General features: G+C 37.0%; 1 protein-coding gene across 1 annotated transcript in view; it reads right to left on the reverse strand.

Annotated features, from left to right (window-relative positions):
- Positions 1-24,800, reverse strand: part of USH2A (usherin) — a 687,474-nt gene that overhangs the window by 190,006 nt on the left and 472,668 nt on the right. The window contains exons 44-46 of the mRNA XM_078078672.1: positions 13,430-13,639; positions 11,893-12,095; positions 8,018-8,130 (exon numbers count right to left, since the gene is read on the reverse strand). Coding sequence (XP_077934798.1) covers positions 8,018-8,130; positions 11,893-12,095; positions 13,430-13,639 — 526 coding nt within the window. The remainder of the gene's footprint in view (positions 1-8,017; positions 8,131-11,892; positions 12,096-13,429; positions 13,640-24,800) is intronic.

A 24,800-nucleotide genomic window follows, 5' to 3' on the forward strand; every position in this document is an offset into this window, starting at 1 on the left:
ATCCTGATGGCTAGGTATTATCCATAGCAGCTGCAATGGAATGGTAAAATGAAGAGTACCACATGGCACAGATCAGTGAGCTTCTCCTGAGCCATGAGATGCCCTGCAATCCAGCTAGGCTTGAGCCGGCTTGAAGGTACACTGCTCATGATGACAGCCTTCTAGGAAGAGGAGACTCCACCAAGAAGAGTTCTTGGGATGTCCTACTCTGTTGGCACCAGAACAGATCCGCTCTCGAGGGCAACCCTCATGTCAGGGAACTTGGCTATGTGGAGATCCTCCTGGGACCTTGCAAGGGAAACACAATTGTCCAGGAAAGTACCACCTGACACGTGGAGGGCTTTGGTGGCCACTCAGTGATGGCAGCGAAATAATAACATTGAGAGGAGACACACTGGATTAAAGGGGACAGGAAGGAAAGAGCAAGGAGAAGGGAATGGGCAAGGTGTGATCAAGCTGAGCCTGTGACATGGTAGAATCTTTGAACCAGACATGAGCTTAATATTTTGCTGGAGACAGAAAAGTCTTTTTAATACTTGATCATGAATCTTAATTACCAAGGTGAGACTCATAACTAAAAATAACTCAAAACCCATAAGATGTTTCTGAGAGGCTTTCAAGAGTTGAGGAGAGGACAACCAAAGGATTATGTTTAAGGCAGCAAGTAGTGGGCAAAGAGCAAAGACTTTACCTCTTCGTATCTTATTGAATTAAGACAGCTACATAAACTGGTTACATAAACTTAAACGATAAAAACATGAACCAGGGTGGTGGTGGTGGAAATGGAGAAGAGGAACACATGTAAGATGATGCTTCAAAACAAAACATACTAAAATTGGTATTTAGTCGACTCAGGGGATTAAAAAATTCAAAGATCGCTGTCTGTGATAATACGCAGGTGGTGGTGCATTTGTGAAAATGGCTGTTGGAAAAGATGATGAGTTAGGTGAGAATGAACTGCTGAAGCTTGAGGTGGTGGAACAGGGCCAGAGGTCTTTGAGACGTCAGAATGACCAAAACTGTGATATTTAACCTACCTGATTAGGAGGGAGAGTCTTTCTGTTCAGGACACCCACAGTGAATAAATGGATTTGGAATGGACCCAACAAAAGAAATGAATGAGTATTCAGAGCATGGGGGACAGTGTGGCAGTTAAAGGCCAAAGTGAATTAGGAAGAGCTGGACTTTGCTGAAATCCACACAGTCTACCTCAGGGACTGAGCAGAAGCTGCCAGAGTTACAGAAGTTAAAGGAGTTTGGGAAAGAGAGGTTGCTGAGGAAATGGGGGGTACTGATGGCAGTCTTAAGAAAAAAGCTCGATATTCTATAAGGTCTTTTAATCAAACAATGTGTCTGTTATCAGAACTCACTAGCCATTAAGATAATAATTGCTGAATTATAAGACTTGATTGTATCTGTACAACAGTAGTAAATATACTTCAAATGATCTCTTTCAAGAGGTCTTCCCATATCCTTTAAAGACTAACCGCGGGGCACCTGGCTGGCTCAGTTGGTAGAATACGCCACTCTTGATGTTAGGGTTGGAGTTTGACCCATGTTAGGCGTAGAGCCTACTTTAAAAAAAAAAAAAAGAAAGAAAGAAAGACTCTAACAGAAAGTCCCAATCCAAATTAAAATGTGTCTCCAGTTGTCCATATTGGTGAGGGAGGGAGTTTAAAATACGGGTGAAGAAGACTTGATTTAACATATTACATCTACAGCCCAACATTCTCTCTATTAAAAAAAAGAAAAAAAAATCTTTTTTTACATACAAAATACAAAATTTTACTTCAGTCACTGAAAAAAATCAGAAAGGGAAAATTAAGGGTAGAAGAGATTCTCTGATAATACAAAAAAAAAGTCATACTCTAAAAAAAAATAGAGGCCTCAAAATTTCACCTCAAATTTGATGAGGCAAAAAGAGGAAAATTCTTTTTCCATAAGCTATAACCTCTTTTGCTATTTTCAACCTCAAACTAAGTAATTTGAAAATATAAGGGGATTTATAAATGATGATAGTGGTTTAACCTTCATTTAAAGACACACAGCCTGTGTTGCTATCATAAAGGCTTCTGAAAAGTTGGTATGTAAAAATATCATTTATATCATTCAGTAGCTTCAGGCAAATTTTCAAACAATTATTTGCAAATGCTACAAAGACATTATACCACAGACTCCTCATCAATAATACAGCCTTGAACTGATCTGGAGCTGAAAACACTGCCATGGTTTCCAATTAAAGACAATGAAAGACATGATCTTTGTTCTTTCTCTGCTCTCCTTTGACTCTCACCCCTGGAAATCATGCATTTTGGAATACTAGCAGTAACTAATAAAATCTCTTTCTTGTTTATGTTCTTTTATTTTATTTTTTTTAGCTTATCTATATATAGACAACAAGTAAGTAAACTTTCCAGGCAGCCCAGCACCCAGTGAAGCTGTCAGCTCTCCTGTTTGTCATATTTTAGTCCAAGCCAAAGCCAGCCAGCTATCCTCACCCAGCATAGACTCTACATTCTCAAGGACCAGAATTAATGAATTAACTATTGATTAAATTCCACTCTAGCAAATCCACCAAGGCAAATAAATGAACTACCCAGGGCACGTGTAGGCCATGGCCAAACATGTCTGGGCTATCGATCACTAGTTAGTATTCTTTTGGGATATAGAAGCAGCTGATGATAATATGACAAGTACGGAAAATGCGATGTAGAAACAGAGTTTATTTCTGAAGGAGCAGCATACAGAACTAGAAGGGCTCATGTGATCTTTCAGCATTGTGTTCTATAGCGTCTTTGGTTTATATATAATAGGAAAAACATGCATAAGTGCTTGTGCTATAAATGTCAGAAGGCATAAGTTAAGGCCAAAGACAAAGATGAGTTGATGCGTTCCATGCATATAACCAAACAGGCTGATACACTATCTGTATATGTTATTAAAATATATGAAAGTTAAATGTTACTTACTATTGTGTCCTACCAAAAATAAACAAAGAATCTAACAAATATGTGTCTTATTAGAAACCAAATCATTTTAAGTGCTATTGAAGTTAACTCAGTCTACTGACATTTTTCTGGAAGAATTTCTCATTTGATTTTGCCCATCGCTAATACAAAAAAGACTTTTTTGAACCAAAATAAAAACATAACTAACAACTATACATTGCCAGAAGTATAATAAAATTACACAAACAATAACATGCACATAGGAGGCTAACTGCTTTGGTGTTAGTGTAATTTTGATTAAGGACTTGGCAGCCCATGGCTGCTCATTAGAGTCTTGCCTTTGGAAAATGTTGCTCTTCTATGATGAATCATTTTTAGAAAGGAAAGATTTTTCTTGCCAATATTTGGTTGTGAATGATTTCTATCAAGGTTTTTCTAGATTTTTGACAAAAAAAAGGAAGCGAGGAAGGAAGGAAGAATGAAAGAAAGAGAAAAACAACAAAAAGGAAATAAAGTTGGGACGCCTGGGTGGCTCAGTCAGTTAAGCGTCTGATTCTTGTTTCAGCTCAGGTCATGATCTCAGGATCCTGAGATTGAGCCTTGCACCGAGCTCCTGCTCAGTGGGGAGTCTGCTTGAGATTCCTTCTCCCTCTGCCCCTGCCCCCTCCCCTAAAAATAAATAAATAAAATCTTTTTTAAAAAAGGAAATAAGGTTGCCAAAGGGATTAGAATTAAAAAAATATGTATGTGGTGAGAGGGACTTTCTGTGGCTGGCCAATATGGAGTACATTTCTCTCTGACTGACCACCACTAAAGAGTGTGCAGGAAAAAAAAAAAAAGAGTGTGCAGGAATTACAAAAGCAAACAACCGAGGATTCTGAAAAGTTAACCATAGAGGCAGATCAGGAGGGGAGCCAAAACTTGAAAAAAAAAAAAAAAGGAAGCATGTAAGGATGAATTTGTCATAGTTTCCCCTCTTTCATTTCCCATTTTAACTCAAGAGCAGCTCCAGTGTGGAACTGTGCACTGGGCAAGAAAAGCCCTATCTTTCTGGCCAGAGTACAAAAAGGCCTTACAACCCAGAAGGTGTGAGGAAAATCCCTGTTTTGTTTTTTCTTTTTTTTCCTCTGGACCCTGCTCTGAGGATGATTCTAGTCAAGGAGCTGTACTATAGCAGTCCTGGTCAAATGAGAATCTAAAATCCCAAGAAAAATCTCTTTCTGAACAGAGGAACTAGGAAAAGGGGCCCCCGTGGTCCATAAATGGTGTGTGGGAGGGTATCCCTGTTTTTCCTTCTATTTTCTCTCATCTTATTGCCCCCAACACAGCCTCATTTATATAAAATGTAAGATAACTTGGAAAGCTAAAATTCCAAGAGAAACCATGTCTTATCTAGCCAATCCCACAGAGGAAGTACAAGGGATCTGAAAAATGTGGGAGAAATCCCAGAGAAGAGAAAGCTAACTGATCTTCTAATTCTGTGTATGAACCAACACAAGTCCTGACTCAACTTCAAACTATACATGCCTGGTTGCTTCCCATGCAAAGGAAATCTGAGCATCACAGCAAAGACTTTGAGACCTGAACCATTACATAATCCCCCAAACAAATACCAGATTAGCCACTGAAAGGTGCCTGCATGGAGCAGACATGAAGCAGCATAGCAAAACTTTTGAAAAATGAGCTAAAATTGGAACCACTGAGCACACAAGGCAAGACAGAATTTGCAGTCTGAAGCTAACCAGATGATTACTTGCTAAATGAAACAAACTAAAACTTCAACCTTCAAATTTTTAACAGGACTCAAATTATCACAAACTAATATTTAAAATGTCCAGGAAACAATCCAAAATCACTCAGAATCACACAAATCAAAAGAAAGCTGAAGTAGCTATATGAGTATCAGACAAACGATGCTTGATAATGAGAAAATTATCAGGAAAGTAAAAGGATATTAAACAATGATGAAAGAATCAATTTACCAAGACAGAGTAATCCTGAACGTGTATGCACCTAATAATAAAGCATCAAAATACATGGGGCTAAAAACTGATAGTTCTAAAAAAGAAATAAATAAGCCCACGATTATATTTGGAGATTTCAACATTCTTCTCACAATATTTGTTTTTGAGAACAGTGCCAGGGAAGGCAAAGAAGGCTTTCATCAGTCCAATTGTAGTCTTCCACTTGATCATGAGTTTTAGCTTTGCTAAAACATCCCAGCTTTCCACTGTACCTAGGTAGTCTTAATTCCTAGGAATCTCTGTTTATTTCTCCAGAGAATACACTTCTGGTCTCCTGGGAGTGGAATATGCCAGATGGAGCAAGAGAAGTAGACATCTGCCTGCATAATATGGTGGTGAGGAATCTTGAATTTTTTGATGGTTAATTTTATGCATCAACTTGACTGAGCCACAAGGTGCCCAGATATTTGGATAAACATTATTTCTGGGTTTATCTGTGAGGTTGTTTCTGAGGAGATTAGCATTTGAAATGGTGGACTTGGTTAAGCAGATTGCCTACCCCATGTAGGTGGGCATTACCCAATCAGTTGAGGGTCTGAATAGAACAGAAAGGTTGAGGAAGGGGAAATTCCCTTTTTTTGCCTGACTCCTTGAGCTAAGACAGGTTTTCTGCTCTCAGCTTTGAACTGGAACTTACACCATTGGCTCCCCTGCCCCTCAAACCTTTGAGAGACTACAGCACCAGCTTTCCTGGGTCTTCAGTTTGGGGTTCTGTTTCAGGAGAATCCTGACTAATTACAGTTCCCAACCACTTTTTTTCAGACTTTTACTAATCCCATGATTCCAGCTTTGAACCTTAACCCATCTTCCTCTTCTTTACTGTCTTTAAAGTTTATAAGTGCTCAGACACTGAGGTTCTCTGCAGGGCAAATTAGTCTGTTTTGTGTCATTATCTCCCTCTACCAAACAACACTTTGTTGTAAAATATTCTCCACTGCACTAAGTCATTTGCTTCTCCTTGCCAAATATTGCTTCCAAAATTGTGTTGAAATCTCTCTTCTGTTGTCTGCTCCGTCATTTTCCTTGTTCTTGTTGTATAACACCCTTTTTAATGTTTTTGCCATCAACTTAGTATATTTGAGGATAAATTTAACCACAACTAAAAAATACTTTTCTTCTACTATTATCTGTAGGAATCTTTTTAAAGGAAAAAAGTATCCTAGGAACAGACACATATGAGCATTTGTTTAATTTCTAACAAAGCTTACAGATTTTTAGCTACATCTGAATATGTAATTTAAGACATATTCTTTATGCCATTCACCTGGGCTTGAGTCATGAGGATGCTAACAGACAAGAAATTTGACAATATCCACCCACCTAACTATAATTCTTCCTTGAGTTCTTTGACTGGACTCAAATGTTGCATCTTTCATGATGCCTTCACTGATAATCCTGGGTAGAGTCTGGTGTTTTTCTCTTTATGTCTTTCCTGCATATTATAAACATATATTGTAGTGTGTTTCACATTATTCTATAAACATTTGTTTTAGGGCAGTTTCTCTACAGTGGACTGGAACTTTGAAAATTTAAAATCATGCCTTATACATTTTTTTGTATTACTTTTTCTTTTTATATAATTACAGCCACAAATATATCTGCTGGTACCTTTTTCATTTGACTATTTTGCCTCTGCAGAGTAGGCAATTCTGTGTATAAGTGGGGAAAATCTGCTGACAGGATTATCAATTAATTAGCACATCTGAAATTAGATAAGTATCCATGTGTTGGATAAAAGATGTATTCAAGGAGACAAGATAAAATTTTTGCCCTGAACAGCTAAGCATTCAATTACTTGGGTTTTTCTAATTATTTTAATCTTTAGTTCTAGTACAGATATTTTTAAATGGATTTTTAAAAAGACCTAGAAATGTTAGTATGTTGCAAAGGAATCCTTCAGAATTGAAATCTCTTATAAGATTATTTTGGTCAGTGTGTGTATGTGGGGTGTGTGTGTGTGTATGTGTAAAGGTGAAGGGTGATACATTTGGTGGGGGAAAAAGTATGATGTGGGAGCACTCAGATTTCTTTCTCTAGCCTCAGACTGATGTAGAGGGAAAAAAATTGTCATCTCACTTTTGGTTTGGGAAACTTGATGTTAGATCTTTTTATTACTATTATTGTAACTTGAATTGAAAAGAGACTCACTTTCAAACTATGGCCATTTCTCAGCAACAAATGGAGATCCTACCAAGAATCTGATAAAGTTGGTAACGGTTATCTAAAGATTATCTCCCCTCTTTTTTTATAGATGTTTCTAGCTTTAGTGCAATCTGATATATGTAAATCTATTTTTTTCAAAGAGATTAATTTAGAAGGTAGTTAATCTAATTAAAATTATATTCTTTGCATTACCAAAGGATTCACTTAAGGACACATTTAAATACAGAAAATCTTTTGTGTATTTAAGCATTTGTTCACAGGTTACTAAATAAAGGGAAGTAAATCTGGAAAATCAGGGACATTAAAACTTAGATGATGCGTCCAGTGAAGATCAATACCTAATTATACAAAAATTTTGATTTACAGATTTTTTTGGGTGGGGGGGGAAGAGGCAGAGGGAGAGAAAGAGAATCTTAAGTAGGCTCCACGCCCAGTGCAGAGCCCAACACAGGGCTCAATCTCACAACCCTAAAACCATGACCTGAGCCGAAATCAAGAGTCTGATGCCTAACTGACTGAGCCACTCAAGTGCCCCCTGATTTACACAGATTTTTATGTCAACTTTTTATTTATTTATTTATTTATTTATTTATTTTTATTTTTTTTAAAGATTTTTTATTTATTTGAGAGAGAGCACATGAGAGGGGGGAGGGTCAGAGGAAGAAGCAGACTCCCCGCCGAGCAGGGAGCCTGATGCGGGACTCGATCCAGGGACTCCAGGATCATGACCTGAGCCGAAGGCAGTCGCTTAACCAACTGAGCCACCCAGGCGCCCTTTATGTCAACTTTTTAAATGAGATTGTCATTGCTGGGATGAAATCTTTGATTTTAACTTTCATTGTTTATGATCAGCTCTTTAGATTAACTGGCAAAAAATTTTACCTTGAAGTGATGCCATGAATTGTGGGTGTTGGTATATCACTTGGGGTATCTTCCACAGTGGTGATTTGGGTTCCATTACTTTTCACACAGGCATATTTGGTGCAGACTTCAACCTGCAAACATTAGTTTACAAAAGAATAAATCCAATTATTTTCAAAACATAGACTGCCAATGGATCAAATCCACCCATCCTCATCACCCATCCACAGGACTCTGCTATAGTTCTCCACAGCTTCTTGGAGTGCTATTAATATTATTTTTTTATGTTAATTGACTCCACTGGAATGAACTCAGCATAGAATATAGAAATGAGCTCAAGACAACTGATTTAGTGATTAAAATGGTGATGTTTAGCCTCTGGTTCCAACCATTCAGAAAGAGACAGACATAGTAATCTATTTGGAGCACAGTTGAGGAATGGAAGATGATTAGGTGACAGTTTGCAAGCAGAATAGGTTATCACTGCATACTGCTCTCTAGATCTATAACCAGGTAGTGTAATGATGATATCTTCCGGAAGTCTTGACACTTTACAATGAATAGCCTAAATGCTAATGTGGAATAGAAGAAAAATGAGGCCTAGAGAAGCCTTTCAATGTGGCTGAGCTATTTTATATTCATTTGTTCCAGCTGCAATTGTATTTTTACCTTAATCACAGCAGAAAATCATCATTTACCCCTTTAATACTGCCACCTAATCTGAATAAGAACAGAGGAGGGTGGAGTAACTAAAGATCAGAAATGGAGTTCATCAAGCATTAGTAACATAAAAGAACACATGCAGCAAGAGGGAGGAGAGACGAATGAATGTACAAAAGATTGTTAGTGGAACATCCACAAAGTGACATCATTCTGTTCCCAATGAAAGGGTAAGCCAAAGAGAAACTGTACTTTTTCCAACGCTAATTTCCTTTCAGCATCTAATACATAAATGGAGGAGAGAAGCTGGATACAGATGAATCTTAAACACTAATGTTGAGCTTAGATGTTAGCACAGAGAACTGAATGAAGCAGTTCTCTGAATTTCCACTGGCAACTGAGAAAAGACAAATGCGATTCTTACTGTATTTAGTAGTTATGTCATTTTATTCATGGGGCACTTTACACCTAAATAGGAGTTGAGGAACATTTTTATGATGCTGTTTAAGTTGTGTACTTTATTTACGCCATAGAGTCTTTTGAGGTAATGTTTTGTAGATATTTCGTAGATACTGTCAAGGTCCTCCATTCTAGGTATGTCCCATGAAACCCCAAATAATTTAAAGGCAAAGGAACTTAAAATATATTTGAATTAATGACAGTAAAACTTCATGCATATTGGGAAATATTTGACTATATGGTGCATAATGAGATAATTCAAAATCAACTCAACTGAATTTATTATATAAATAATGTGTGCCCAATATTATAATGGGTATTGGCACAAATAATTTTATTGAGGCCTCACAAGTCCATTTTCATCAGTTTGTAAATTGGGGGTTAGAGAAATCAGGGCATACGATCAAGTTGGTAAGATATGAGATATCTGATCTGGGTTTTACTTACACTATTGTCTTACCTAAATATTAAGCAAAGCTTTAAGTTCTAAACTACTTAGCTATATTCAAATGGTTCTCCAAAAAGCTTTTATTTTGACTGTGGAGAAATGTGTCAATATTTTTCTCATTCTTACTAATGTAATATTCCAGGTGTTCATCTTTGGGGCAGGTTTCTGCTGCTACAGCTACATTGCATAATGTGAATGAAACACAAATATAAAGGTTTACAGATTCACATTAAAAATAAAATTGAATTGAAAATTGAAATTATTATTTCAAAAAAGGAATTCATTAAAATAAGTAGATATTTGCCTTGGCATTTATGTCTGCTTTATAATCAATAGCTTTTTTGCAGAGGGGGTTAACATAGAGAACCTTAATTCTAAAGTATTAGGCATATCAATTAGATGCATATTTTAAATGGGGCCAAATCATCTTTGACACCATAAACGAAAATCACTGGAATTTGATATTCAAATTTCCAGTGATGCAACAACTATTTCAAGCAGTATTCCTGGACTGTGAAGAGCTTCACAAAAATATAGTTAACAAGGGTAAGAACATCTTAGTTCCTAATAACACAATTTAAGTATTAGATTCTAATTTGGTCTTTTGTCTCATCTTTTTCCATGTCCCAAATCTGATCAGAAATGCACTTTCCTCAGGCCACTAGTGACTCAAACCAGTAGGTATGAGTGAAGCCTGTCATAGTAGAACATGCCTGAAACACTTACACATCAACTCTTGCTATATAATCAGAAAGCTGGATCAGGACGTGCATGCATAGCACCCAGTGATCTCACCTTACATTGTATTTTGAGTCCTGGTAAAGTAAATGAATAAGTTGCCTTTTGAGGACTCAGTCAGCTTTCTCCATGAGGGCCCAAAAGAGAATAATCCAGCAAATCCTCCATCACCTTCCTAAACTAACCTGTTCATAAAGTTATATGGCTAATTATTTTGATTGTGATTTTTATTTTATAATTTGACCTATGATGTGCAGGCACATATGGACTCTCTAAAAACCGTGAACATAAGCATCAGTCTAAATGTTCCATGCTAAGATAACACAGGTGGGTTAATGGAAATCACAGAGTGTAAAAGAAAATAATCAACATATCTTTCTTCTTTTATCAAATTTTAATTTTGTTTTCTGAAGAAGCTAGGCCTAGCAGTGGGAGAGGCTAAAGCATTGGTTGTAGCCAGATGATTGTGTATGTTTCACCTTCAAATGTGGGGGAAAGAAGGGGCTGGGAAAATAAATGAGGTAGCACTTAATGGACAAAGCCAGTGAAAAGTTTCTGTGGTCAAAGAAAATATCTATGCTTAATATCTTCTGAAAATTATTTACAAAGCTCTTATGAATGTTAGAAGTAGCACAGTTTCTTTAAAAATTTACCAAACTGCTACCCTCCTCTATAAACTTTGAGTTTCTGAAACACTCTGTTTTTATCATTAATTTCCACATTTGGCCTTGTTATCTTTTATATCCCAATACTGTAATAAGATTTCCAACTCCTTGGGGAAAAGTTCCTTATTGTAAATGCCTTAGTTGTCTCTATATTTTTTCTATTTTGAAGGTCAGTAGATCTCGAAGAGGTCTATGAGAGTTGGGCCTCACATGGTCAATGCACTCTGAAATTGCATGCTAACTTCTGTCAGATAAATACATACATGTTTTTCTAGGGCAGGGTGCACTGACATCATCAGATTCTCAAAGAGGTTCAAGGGCAAAAACGTTTAAATACAACTCTTCTCATGTAGGTTAAGGGTTGCCACACGTGATAAAATTCTTCAATATATTTTGTCTGCCATATATTCATTTCTGTTTTCTTGCTGCCTTCCAAATCACAGAATGCTAGGGGTGGATAGAATGTTTTAAGTCATGGAGTCCATTGTCCTTACAAAAAAGATAATTGACACCAAACAGGTTATGTAACTTCCTTGGAGTTATTAAATTAACAAATAGCAGAAATAGGGAGAAAAAAATGTCTCCACATTCACAGGCTGATTCTGCTTTTGATATCAGTAAAAGAACCAGGCAGAACAAAAGTAAACTGCATAGCAAGATTTCCTGACAATATATGACTTGCCCCATTTTGCCTATGAGAATATCATCACCACTGTTTTCCATATTACCATTATCTTCTCTCCAGAGACTCATGTGTTGGCCCACAGCAAATAGATTTAATCCTAATCATTTTCTCTCTTTTCTCTCCCCTCCCCAGTATATAAATAATCTGTAACCAAGACCGAAGGTGTCCACTTAGAGACATAGCCCAGCATGTTTTATTTAACATACTTATAAGCTTAACCATCAAAAAACAGTGCTCTAACCTGGATGTCATAGATAGTGAAGGGAGACAGGTCTCTCAGAGTGAAAGAACCAGGCACATTCATTCCAGTCTTGTAGAGCTTATTATTTACATAGACAGAATATTCAGTGACAACACCATTTGGGTTTGAAGGAGATGTCCAGATGACACGTACAGCTGTACTGTTGATGATGACAACCTCTGGAGGAAGCATGCCCTGAGGCTCTAGAATTAAAGGAAGAAACTGAATAAACTCCAGCTGTCTCTGAAAAAGCACTTGTTAAACTCAGTGCATATTAGTATTTAGGTTTAGCAAAGGATTCGTTGCTTATCTGCTTTTCTCTGATGAAGTTATCACAGTCTGTAGTCCTCTGTAAATTGGCTTATTATACTCTCAGTTAGAAACCATAAGAATTGGTGGTAAAATGCTTTATACCACCAGCATAGTGCTAATCTTCAATACTATGTGACCAGTGGGATATGATGATAAATTATTCACCCATCTGCAGCACTAACACATATCTATTATTTGTCTCTTTTTCCCATCCCTTCACTCCATACCTCCCAGGGAAAAAAAAAAAAAGGAAAGAAAATTTGCTCCTTAAGCAAAAAATAAAACTCAAATACATTGAGGCTGAGGCTGGTGGAACGTAAAAAATCATTTGATGTTACTAGCTTGTAACTCAAGCAATATGAAGCAATAATGCAATATTGTCATTATGTAAATGATTTTGAATGTTGATTACCATAGGTAATGATGAAATCTAACATTAGGAAAAAAATCTTGCTTGGCGTTAAATTACACAATTATTCAAGCATGTCAGAAATAACTATGCAAAGACCTATTTTTATCATAAGAACCCATCTTAACTAGTTGAAAAATTGTCCTTGTGATCCATTCTATTTTATAAACAAAAGGTGTCGACCTTTGGCACCACAAAGGGAAATGGGTTCCACACTTAAAGTGCTCTGCTAATGACCTGGAACACTTGCTTGGGAGGTAATGATATTATAATGTTTATAATGAGACTTTATAAAGCCAAAAAGATTAGAAAGACCATTCCAAACACATTTCAGATTCACAAGTTGCTTCCCTTGCTTCCTCCCCCTTGCTAACTGGCTTAGAAATGAGTCATAGACAATTTTTCTCAGTGGCTGAACTTCCACCTACCATTTCTGGTGACTCAGGGAGAGCCCTCACTGTGCCTGGCTGCCGTTTTGAAAAGCATACTGCTTCTGAGAGCAAATCTTAAAAAAAATGTTCCTAAATGTCACCATTTATTGATGCGAATTCAGCTCCAAACTCAGCATACACCGAAAAGAACAGGAACAAACTGGGCTAATATCCCATTATTAGAGCCTTGTGCTGCTCTCTCTAAGGGACTGCGTATTGATCTGCCACTTGATGACAGCGAGCACTTAAGCATTTTAGTCCCAACCCCCTTCCCTCCAACACCGGAAATTTTATGATGGAGGGACGACTGATCTCAACCTCAGCAAGAATCAATCAATTTCATTTGCATCTCTGAAGCCAAGTGTCCCTTGAAATCTGGACTCACCCCCATCGAAAGTGGTTGCGCGCAGTACTTCACCACTGATGCTGTGGACTCCATTGAAGACAGAGATAAAAATCCAATACTCTGTGTTTGGATTTAAGTGGCTGATGACATGAGAGTTTACATCTGGGAGGATTTTGAGAGATTCATTTGAGGTAGCAGAACTCCAAAAAAGTGTATAATATTCAACATCACCTTGTAGGTCTTGAAAGGCTGTTAACAATAAATGCAGGATACTGTAAATGTGGCTGATCTAAAAGGGCCTCAGGGGAAAAAGACAGAGGATAAACTTTATCTTCAGCTCTGTCTAGAAGGGGAAAATGGAACGCTTATGGACACTTCTTTATGGTGGCATTGTTTTTATTTTTTTAACAAAGTTGATTTTCTTCCCCTTACCCCATGATTAATTACATAGAGACTTATCTTTATAGGAAAATAAATTTCTAAATTTCTTTTAAATATTTTAGTTATGTTACTTACAGTTATTCAACTAATCTTCAGAACTTTAATATAACAGTTACAAAAGGAAACTAAGAGTAAAATAAAGTATTCAAAACATGGAACATCTTCCATTTCTAAGTAACATCATCCTTGAGAGAAGTCTATGCTAATGCAAAACAGGGTATTTTCTGACACGGATCCTAGAACTTGAGGCATTTTTAAAATTGCTAAATGCTACCTAAAAGAATGTTAGACAGATATCCTGTTATGTACACTGTTGAAGAAGTAGACTGATACAACATGCTCTCCTTAAGGATTTGCTCAGTAGGATCCCAGGATGATATTTGAATTTTTATCAAGGTTCTCATTCTTTTCTCCTAGTTCACTGTGTTTCTATGAATTAGACAAATGTTTAAAAGGTGCCAAAAACAATCACTTACTGTCTCACAAATATAACTCATTAATTCCTCAACCATCCTTTCAAAAACCAGTTTACTGTTTTCTTTTTCTGCTTTTACCCGATTTCTCCTTCTTTGCCCTAAGTTCTGCTTCTCATTACCTTTCTACAATGATGCTTGGTGGAAATGCAAGCTGGTACAGCCACTTTGGAAAACAGTATGGAGGTTCCTCAAGAAGTTAAAAATAGAGCTACCCTATGACCCAGCAATTGCACTACTGAGTATTTACCCCAAAGATACAAATGTAGTGAAAAGAAGGGGCACATGCACCCCAATGTTCATAGCAGCAATGTCCACAATAGCCTAACTGTGGAAGGAGCCGAGATGTCCTTCAACAGATGAATGGATAAAGATGTTCATATATACAATGAAATATTACTGAGTCATCAGAAAGGATAAATACCTACCATTTGCACTGAAATGGGTGAACAGGAGGGTATTATGCTAAGTGAAATAAGTCAATCAGAGAAAGACAATTATCATATGGTTTCACTCATATGTGGAATATAAGGAATAGCGTAGAGGACCATGGGGGAAGGGAGGGAAAACTGAATGGGAAGAAGTCAGAGAGGGAGAAAAACCATGAGAGACTCTTGACTCCAGGAAACAAACAGGGTTGCAGAAGGGAGGGGGGTGGGGCATTAAGGAGGGCATGTGATCTGAGGAGCACAGGGTATTTATGCAACTAATGAATCATTGAACACTACATCAAAAACTAATGATGTACTATATGTTGGCTAATTGAATTAAAAAAAAATAAGGTACATAGATTTTACCTACAAAAATACAAAAAGAAAAAAGAAACAAGAAATAAAAATAGAAAGAAGCCATAAAACAGCCATATTTTCTTAGGTAGGAAATAGTGTAAGTATACTATATAGTATACTGCTCTACTTATGTTAGTATTATTTTTAAAGACCTTAAGCAGAAACTATTACCTTGGTTCATGTTAAAATTGTGGGGTGGAATGTTGGTTTACGAACCTCCTGAAATTGTATGTAAAAGTATGCATCAAAACAGTTCAGTAGCACTAGTCCAAGGATTGAGAAGAAAAGATGGCATTTCTCTTTATGGTCATTAAAGTACAGTGTCTCTGATATGTGAGATTGTAGCATATGGCCACTTAAAGGAATACCGCTTTAGGGGATGTATGACTTTCTTTTAAGGACCCCTTTTCCTTTAGATCTCGGTGGTCTTGCATAAAAACTGAATGCTGAGCACACTACTGCTTTGAATTTATCTCTAGCAATAGTCAAAAAGGTTTGGTATGCCAGCCTAGTTGGAAGAGTTTATAGTAAGAGATCTTTAGTAACAAACTTGGAAAATTCTGGGGATTAAGATTTTCTTTTCTCTGATATCATAATATGTAAGTACCTTCAATAATGAGGTCATTGTTGTGCATTGGCAGGAACTGGTTATTCATATCCATCAATATTTTCCCAGATGATATTAGTCAAGTATAGCAAAGCCAATGGTGCTGTGAGTGCAAAAGTTTCTTCTTTCATTAGAATTATTTTTTTTACTGGCTTACAATGGTATTACTCATTAATTTATGGCAGCTGAGGTATAATGGAAAGTATACTAGATTTGAAGTTCATGTTGTATTTTAGTTTGTTAAGTGAGGACTCTGGTTAGAGACACAAGCCCTAAAGATATAATTTGATGAAGTGCTTACAAACTTTACTGGCAGTTATAAATGGGTTTTACCTGGGTTATTAAATGTGCCTGATATCTATTCCATTAAGTTTCAATCAATGTACCTATGTATATACATTGAAAATATTGCAGCTAGTGCTGTAAGTTCAACATGAGAAAGATTGTGTGTTGATACCTGGATAAAATTCCATTGGATACCCATTCTTAGCCATGTACCATATGTCAACCCTTTTGAAATAGAACAAAATCTATTGTCCCTCAAAAGATAGAAAAAGATGGCAATTGAGTTCCTTTGGTTATGTCTTACTCCATGATATGGAGGCCTCTATAACCAGAATCAGGCAGCATCTCTGGGCAGTAAGTGCCAGATTTCTGCATTGTCTTGCCTCTCACCAACATCTCCTTCAACATTTCTTTTTACTCATTCATTTAGTGCAGAGTCCAAAACAGAAAAATAGTAGACACACATTATATCTTCATATCCTAGTCATCTGATGAGAAGTTCTAGGAGCATGCACAGGAGTATGCTTTTTTGTTGTTCAAACAAGTTTTTAAACTTCAGTGGGTTCTTCCCAAGTCACTGAACTGTCTAAGAAATAGAACATACATCCTCAGTTCAATAAGCCAGCACAAAATTAAAGGCTGCTGACCTTGAGTCTACCTCTGAGAGAGGAATCCTGTTGGAATTGAAATAGCTGGAATGAGGAGCCAAGTAAATTTCACCCTCCCTGCATATTGGTAAAATCTGGGCCTGAATATAGTTCCATTTTTTAAAAGAGAAAAACATTAAGTCACAAGGCTTCTTCATAGCGTGAGACAGGGAAAACATTGTCTAGAACCTTCAAAAGCAGATTTGTGTGTGTGTGTGTGTGTGTGTGTATGTGTGTGCGTGCGCATGTGCATGTGTATTACTTCTATGAGAGTGAGATGGAAGTTTTAGAAAACATTTGCATTGTGTTCTTTTAAAAATAACAAAGGGGGGACATGCCTTTATGAAAAAGAAGCCTCTGTGAAACGTACCTATAATCGTGAAAAGACAGATATGAAGACAAAGATGTTAAGTGATCTTGCTTAAATAAGACAGCAAGGAAACATAAAAAGAAATGGCAGAATTCAAATCTGCATGAAAAGTAGACAAAAGCAGATTAAAAGTACACAGTAGGAAAGAATAAAGAGGAAAATGACTAAGAAGAAATCAATGAAAGTCAGAATTATAGATATTGAGGACAGAGAATAAAAATATCTAAACAACCTGAAAAATAAATGGAATAAATAATCATGAACATAAAATACCTCATGAAACCTGACCCAAATAAAGGTTTATGTCCATAAATTACATTGATTAATATAGTTTTGATCAAAATAATGGCAATATATCCAAACTCAGACATATCATGGAACATTATAACATTTCAAAGGTAAGCTAAACATTAAAAGATCATCTACAAAGGAGAAAAAGTCAGGCAAGTTTCAGATTTCTCATCCAGAACACCAAATTTTGAAAGACAATGGAACAATTTCATCAGCTTTTGAGGGAAAATATTTTGATACAAGAATTTCATACACATCTAAGTCATTATTTATGTGCAAATACAACAGAAAGACTTTCTTATTTAGGAATAAAAGTAAATATATATATACACATATATATATAACTAATTAAGAGTAATTAATTTATTTAATTTATTTAACTTTAATGGTAAAATTTTCCCAATAATGTTATCCAGAAGATAAAAAAGGTGAATCAAGATCCAGAATTCAATACTGGGAAAGTTTAGGAATTGATAATAAAAATTGAAACTATTTAGAGAAAATAATTATGTAAAAATAATTATATTATAATTTATAAACCAAACATTGAAAATGGCAGGTGAGAAGGTCAAGGAAAGTAACAGTGCCGGGGTGGGAGAAATGGGGTGGCTGGGTGATGCACATTGGGGAGGGTATGTGTTATGGTGAGCACTGTGTATTATGTAAGACTGATGAATCCCAGACCTGTACCCCTGAAACAAACAATACATCATATGTTAATTAAAAAAATAGAAAGGCGCCTGGGTGGCTCAGTCGTTAAGCATCTGCCTTTGGCTCAGGTCATGATCCCAGCATCCTGGGATCAAGCCCCGCATTGGGCTCCCTGCTAGGCAGGAAGCCTGTTTCTCCTTCTCCCAATCCCCCTGCTTGTGTTCCCTCTCTTGCTGTGTCTCTCTCTGTCAAATAAATAAATAAAATCTTAAAAAAAAAATAGAAAGTCATGAAAAAAAAAAAGAGAAAGATAGCACTAACCCACCAATAGCATTTATAGGACAAATAGCAATTTAACTTTAGAAATCACTACAGAAGATAAAAGTTAGGATTCACCAACATCCATGTCTTTTCTCTTTTTGTCAAATAGCCAGAATATATTTTCTGGGCTCCTTACATCTGGTGGTAAGGTCATGTGACCAGTTTATGCTATTTTTAGAGCAACTGACCATCTCTGATTTTCTTTAGTTTTCCCACCTGTAGGACTTCAAGGCCCAAGGGAACAGTGGATCTACTAGATGGAAGGAGCCAAGGTCCTTAAGTGACCCCAGAGAGTTTAGAAGGGGTAAGGAAGAGTTACAAAAACCTCAGATTTATGGTTTTGGTTTCTGTGTGAATCCCATTACATAAAATAGAAAACACAGGAGTAATTATGGGATGGAGGATTTGATACTTGTTTCACTCGAGACTTCTTGAATTTGAAGTGATTTTCTGGCAACCAGGTGGGCTTAGAAATTAAAGTGTGAATATCTGAGTTAGATTTATATGATTTGGAGCTGTACATTCTAGCTTGTGTTTGAAACAACAAGAAAAAATGAGGATTTCCTATGAGGTTAAATTTGCTCAGATATTCTAATCCTATGATGTGCAACCCATATTTTGTAGATCACATAAATTTATCTGAGTAAAGGTGTTGCTCTAACCGTAGCATACTCAACCTCAATGAGTTGAAGAAGAAGGTTATAACCCGTGGACAAAATTTTTGCCATTAAATGCCATTTTGGGTGGTAATCTCTACATAGAGATTCAGAAATGTGATCTTAGCTGCAGCAGATTCTCAAATATACAACAGTCCCCTCTCCTTTGTAATAGATTCCCAAGTAATTCAAAGCAGTTGTTAGGTGGGCTAGCTGAAAGTCCTCTTGCTAAAGCACTTAGATGATGCTCTTTGCATGCTGTTGGATTATTTTTAGAGATTGCTATTAAAGATTTTTATTTATTTATTTATTTGACAGAGAGATAGAGAGAGACGAGAGAGAGAGAGAGAGAGAACACACAGCAGAGGGAAAAGCAGGCTCCCTGCTGAGCAGAGAGCCCGATGTGGGGTTCGATCCCAGGAAGGTAAACACTTAACCCACTGAGCCAACCAGGCACCTCTAGAGATTACTGTTAGTATCAATTATGTCCTCTGGATTTTTAGCATTTACATTAGGGTCAGCCAAGGATGGTCCATGGGCAAAATCTGGCCTCTAGGCCAAATGTGGCCTGCTACCTGTTTATATATATTCTGCAAACTAAGCATGGTTTTCACATTTTTTAAATGGCTGGGAAAAAAAATCAAAAGAATTGTAGTATTTTGTGACATGTGAAAATTATATGAAAATTTTATCTCGGTGTCCATAATAAACTGTTCCTGGAACATAGCCATGCTTGTGTTAAGTGTTGTCTCTTGCTGTTTTTGTGCTACAATGGCAAAGTTGAGCAGTTCCAACACAGACTATATAGAGCCTGCAAAGCCTGAAGTATTTACTACCTGGCTTTTTAGAAAAATGTCTGTGGCCTGATCTAGAGCAATTATAGCAAACCACTCCATTCAACAGGTGTCCAAATTTGTCTAGGATTGAATTCTTTAGCCACATCTCTCATTAGCAGGCTCATTGGGAGGAGGTAATTTTGTTCAAATGTAAAAACTTGGAAGGATCCCATTAAGGTTATTTTATAATAGAAGTGTGTCTTGCTCATAGATTCTCAAATCAGTGTTCAGTTCCCCAAGTTCTATGGTGCAGAACTCTGTGTCATTAACTAAATACTTCTTGGAAAATGTGAGGAACCAAAACCACTTCTTGCAGAGCACCTGGCCGGCTCAGTCAGTAGAGCATGGGACTCTTGATCTCTGGGTTGTGAGTTTGAGTCCTACAATGGGGGTAGAGTTTACTTAACAAAAGTTTTTTTAAAAAAATCAAACTACTTCTTGAGAAAATTCGTTACTCTGCCAGAGAGTAAAATTTTTCACATAAAGAAGTGGGAAGATCCTCTTGGACAGTGATCCAAGCCAGCCTCCTTATTTTTCCCAAAAAGATGTCTCATCCCTTCTGTCTTGTTTACGCATCAGTCAGAAACAAATAACTGTATTTAGGAATTCCCCCCTCCCCCAGCTACTTTAGTCTTTCACTGTGTTCCAACTCTTATCAATAGCCTGCCAGAGAAAATTGTATTTAAAGGAAATTGTATATGAGATGTGTTAATTATTCATCATTCTATATTTAGCAATGGAAATAGGATAGATAACTTCTGCTCCTTATGTGAACTGATATGCGCAAACAGGGAATGAGAGAGTTAACTGAGCTGTGGTAACCAAGAAGCCCTGATATAAAGTGACTTAAATAAAATAGATGTTAATTTACGTCTCACATACTAGCCCCAAAGTGAGTGAGTCAGATGGTGTTCCATTTCAACAACCCAGGTTCCTTCTCTTATGTGGCTTTGGATCTCTTAGGGTGTCGTCCGTGCCTGCAGAGATGAAACTGAGAAAACAGCCATGTCTATATTCCAGTCCAGGGAAATTATGAAGAGAGAACAGGAAGGCACATAGCTAATGTTTTGTGATCATGACACCAAAAGACATACATCATTTCTTCTCACATTTTATTGGCACAAATACTGGCACAAGGCCACAACTAACTCCAAGGCTGGTAAGTGTAGTCTCTAAGTTGATGGGCATGGGGAACACCACCACCTCAAGGGGAAGGAGGTGGGGAAATGATACTATTCAATGGTTGGTAGTTCTACCTTTTAGTCAAGTCAGGTCATTATAAAGTGACATCTATTCTTTGTCTATCTTCAACTCACTGTAGAAATGTTTTTATCTGAATACCATACCCCAATTTTTAATAGAAATGGCTGCCCAATTTTTTTTTTTTTGTATTTTGTAAAACTGCTGTTGAAAACACTGTCAACATTTTAGAGACAGAGTAATACTTTATACCAATACTAAATGATTACTAAGTTCTAAACATATATTATCCATTTCATCCCTATCACAACATTTTAAAGCAGTTATTATTATCCCCGGATGTTGGATTAGGAAACTAGGATTTAGTGAGGTTAAGTGGCTTACTTTAGTCATAGTGCTAAAAAGTACTGAAACTGGGATCCAAACTCAAGTTTCCCTGATTCCAAAGTTTATTTTTTAAATCATCCCTTCATAAGGCTTCATAGAATTTTGTCATTTTTCTAGTTAGGAGAACTTGAAACAGTGAGAATAGATGGAATCACCCACAGGAGAATTGGAGTGTGAAAAAGATATTCAGGAAAGAACTTTGAGAAAAGTCTGTATTTAGGGAATAAGGAGAAGGAGTAGTTGTTTGACACAGGTTGGAGCATTTCAGTGAGGAGGGGTCATGACAGGACCCACCATGCAGAGAAACAGAATGGGATGGCATAGAGAAGAGAAGGTTGGATTGGGTCATGAGGTGAGAAGGACTTCAGGAGGACCATGTCAGTAGAGATGAGGGAAGATCAGACTACAACAGATGCACAAGTGAACAAGAGGACAGCCCAAGGAAAAGGCAAATACAGCTTATTTGCTTTGATAACTGGAGTAATGGGAAGAAGAGTAAGGAACAAGGTGTGCCAACAATGGTGGGTGCTTTTTAAAAGGGCTGACATTGGAAAGTATTGTTATGTATTGCCACCCAAACAAGATAAATTCAGACAAACTCAGAAATTCTTCTAGTTACAAAATCTGGTCCTTTTGATTAAGAGATCAAGATGAGGTAGAGGCCTTTTGTGTGAATTTAAACTTACTCTCTTAACGGTGACACCTTCATACTTTATGACTTTTCCAGAGAGTTCACTGAGATATTATAATGCAGGAGTTATGTCATTCATCACTGTAGTAACAGTGCCCAGGACAAACAAAGTCATAAATAAATATCTGTGGGAGAAAGGAAGGAGAGGAAATAGAGAGAGAGAGGTAGAAGAGAAAAAGAGAAAGAGGGGAGACAGGAGAAAAAGAGGAAGGAGAGAGAGAGGGAGGAAGATGTGACACAAGATGCGAACACCTAAGGGCTGAGGGGAGGTCTTGATGGATGGTAAAGTGAAGAGCGTTTGGACGATTTTTCATTTCCCCTTCTTCAGTACCTTCCTCTCTCACTACCTCCAGGGTTTTCTTGCTCTGTTCTGGCCATGGATGATCTTGTTAGTGAGGCGGCCTCAGAGAGGTGTTGCCTTTCCACTGCATTCCCTCATGGGCATTTTCTTATTAGGCTATTTATTTATTTATTTTTAAATATTTTATTTATTTATTTTAGAGAGAGAGATTTGTTTATTTGAGAGAGAGAGCGGGCAGGGGCAGAGGGCGAGAGAGAATCTCAAGCAGACTTTGTGCTGAGCGTAGAGCCCAATGTGTGTGGGGGGCTCTATCTCAGGACCCTGAGATCAAGACTTGAGCTGAAACCAAGAGTTGGATGCTCAACTGACTGTGCCACGCAGGTCCCCCTGAGGCTGTTGATTTTAGAGTGAGCATTCAAAATAGGTAGGATCTTAATAAATCACTCAACGAAGTGTTAATAACCATTAAGGCTAAATGCATGAGAAACAGCTGAAAATTGAATGTCTCAGCCCTCAGTTGAGTTTGGGAACTTCTGCTTCCTCACTGTAATGTTGAGTGAGTCTCAAAGTGCCAGTTTCTATCTCACAGGGCTTTTCTGAGAATTGTATGAATAACTGAAGTGAAGGTATTTTTGTATCCCTTTTTATAAAAATGTGATTGTTTTCACTAATATAATTTATCTTCATGGTGTTTCACTTAGGCTGAAATATTCTCTTTTATTATATTTAACAGGGATAAGAACCTCATATCTGTATAGGGACCAGGAAGATAGAAGTGTGTGACCTGTCTAGAGGAAGTCATTACTCAGTACCCACTGATAATATTCCTCCTGCAATGTGGGAGTAGTTTCACTCAATCATTTGATTTTTCAAATCAATCCCCGAATCATCATCTTTATGTGAAATCTTCTGATTGTTAAATGTTGGCAAAATATTCTTTAAGAAAATACCATAGGCAAAACAGTGTAGGGGGGATGGAGGAAGTAAACATGGCCATGTGCCTGCCAGTTTACAATATGAACCCTAAAAATGAACTGAAGGAATGCAGGGAGGCTTTTACCTCACATGACATCACACAGCGATGCAAAATTTAAAATGGGTGCTTCTAAAATGCTCAGTAACATTCCTGTTAATCTGTGGTTAGTAAAAATTTACCAGAAATATGCATCTATCAAAATGGTGTATCCATGGGGAGGTCATAGTTAAGAGAGAATATGTGTTCTTTTTTTTTAAATACATTTTATGTTTTTTTGAAAGGCAATTTTTAATAAGTAAATATTTATAAATGTATCCAACTGACTTTCATCCTTCAGTTTTGTGCCTTCTAGCATGTTCAACAATGTGCCAAACGTATCCCAGAAGTCAAGGAAACAACCTAAATTAAAATAGCAAAAAATAGGTGGCCCTATCACAGAGGAGTAACTAGTTAATTTACTTAACGCTAGCAGGTTGCACGAAGGAAGAAAATGATAATGCGACAAGCTTTCGGAGAGTTGACCCTCTTCTGAGAGTTAACCTTTGTGCTCAAAATAGTTATCTGAAATATTTCTAAGGTATGAATGGAAATAACAGCAGATTGCATTACCTACATCCCGAAGGTCAGAGGTTCAGATTACCAAGGTAATGAAACTTCAGCGAGATGCTGCAGATCTATTAAGTTTGTCAGTTTTTATAAGCACGCTTACTTCAGGCATGCAATTATAATGTAAAGGACCTATATTGGTGAAAATTCAGCAGCTGGATCTTAACAGCAGTATTCAAATGTCAGATGAGGGGGAGGACATCCACCTTTATGAGCAAGCTTTTAAAATGAATCAGGTGGTGAGGGTAAAGTAGAGAGGAAAGAGAGAGATGAGTGAAAATATATTATACATAAAAATCCATCTCCAAGTAAAAACTTTGTATTTTTCCCAGAGGTGTCTCAGAGTGTAATCATAAGCATCAATTAACTTCCATTCTTCCATTTAAATGGCTTAAGAGATCCCAATAGAGGTGACACAGATTATTAGAAACCTGCAACCTTATAAAAACCCTAGGATGATAGTCTTCTGTAAAAATGGGGTTATTTAGTGGCAACATAGATCAACAGAGCCGGTACAGATTTTAATTTACTGTTAATCTCACCTAATCCTGGTTTTAATTCGCAATTGATAAAATATAACATGGAGGCAAATTCACTCAGATGTTCTAAATGGAACAGGAAGCATGTCTTAGGCTGTAACAAAACTCAAAGGCTGGATGAAAATCACATGGTTACTATTCCCCAGCCAAGGGTAGTTTTTCATCTTTCTACATAACTGTAGATGATTACTCTAGCAGGTATAGTTTTCTTTCATAAGACAAACATTTTACTTGGGGATTTCTGAATCAGATATTTCTCAATATTTGGTAATATTCTAGCAAGTTTTAATTCAACTATTAGCCAGATCTCAAGTGGTACTTCTAAGAATGGTTACAACATATAT

This window comes from Halichoerus grypus, chromosome 7 (genome assembly GCF_964656455.1).
Source record: "Halichoerus grypus chromosome 7, mHalGry1.hap1.1, whole genome shotgun sequence".
Lineage (NCBI taxonomy): Eukaryota > Metazoa > Chordata > Mammalia > Carnivora > Phocidae > Halichoerus > Halichoerus grypus.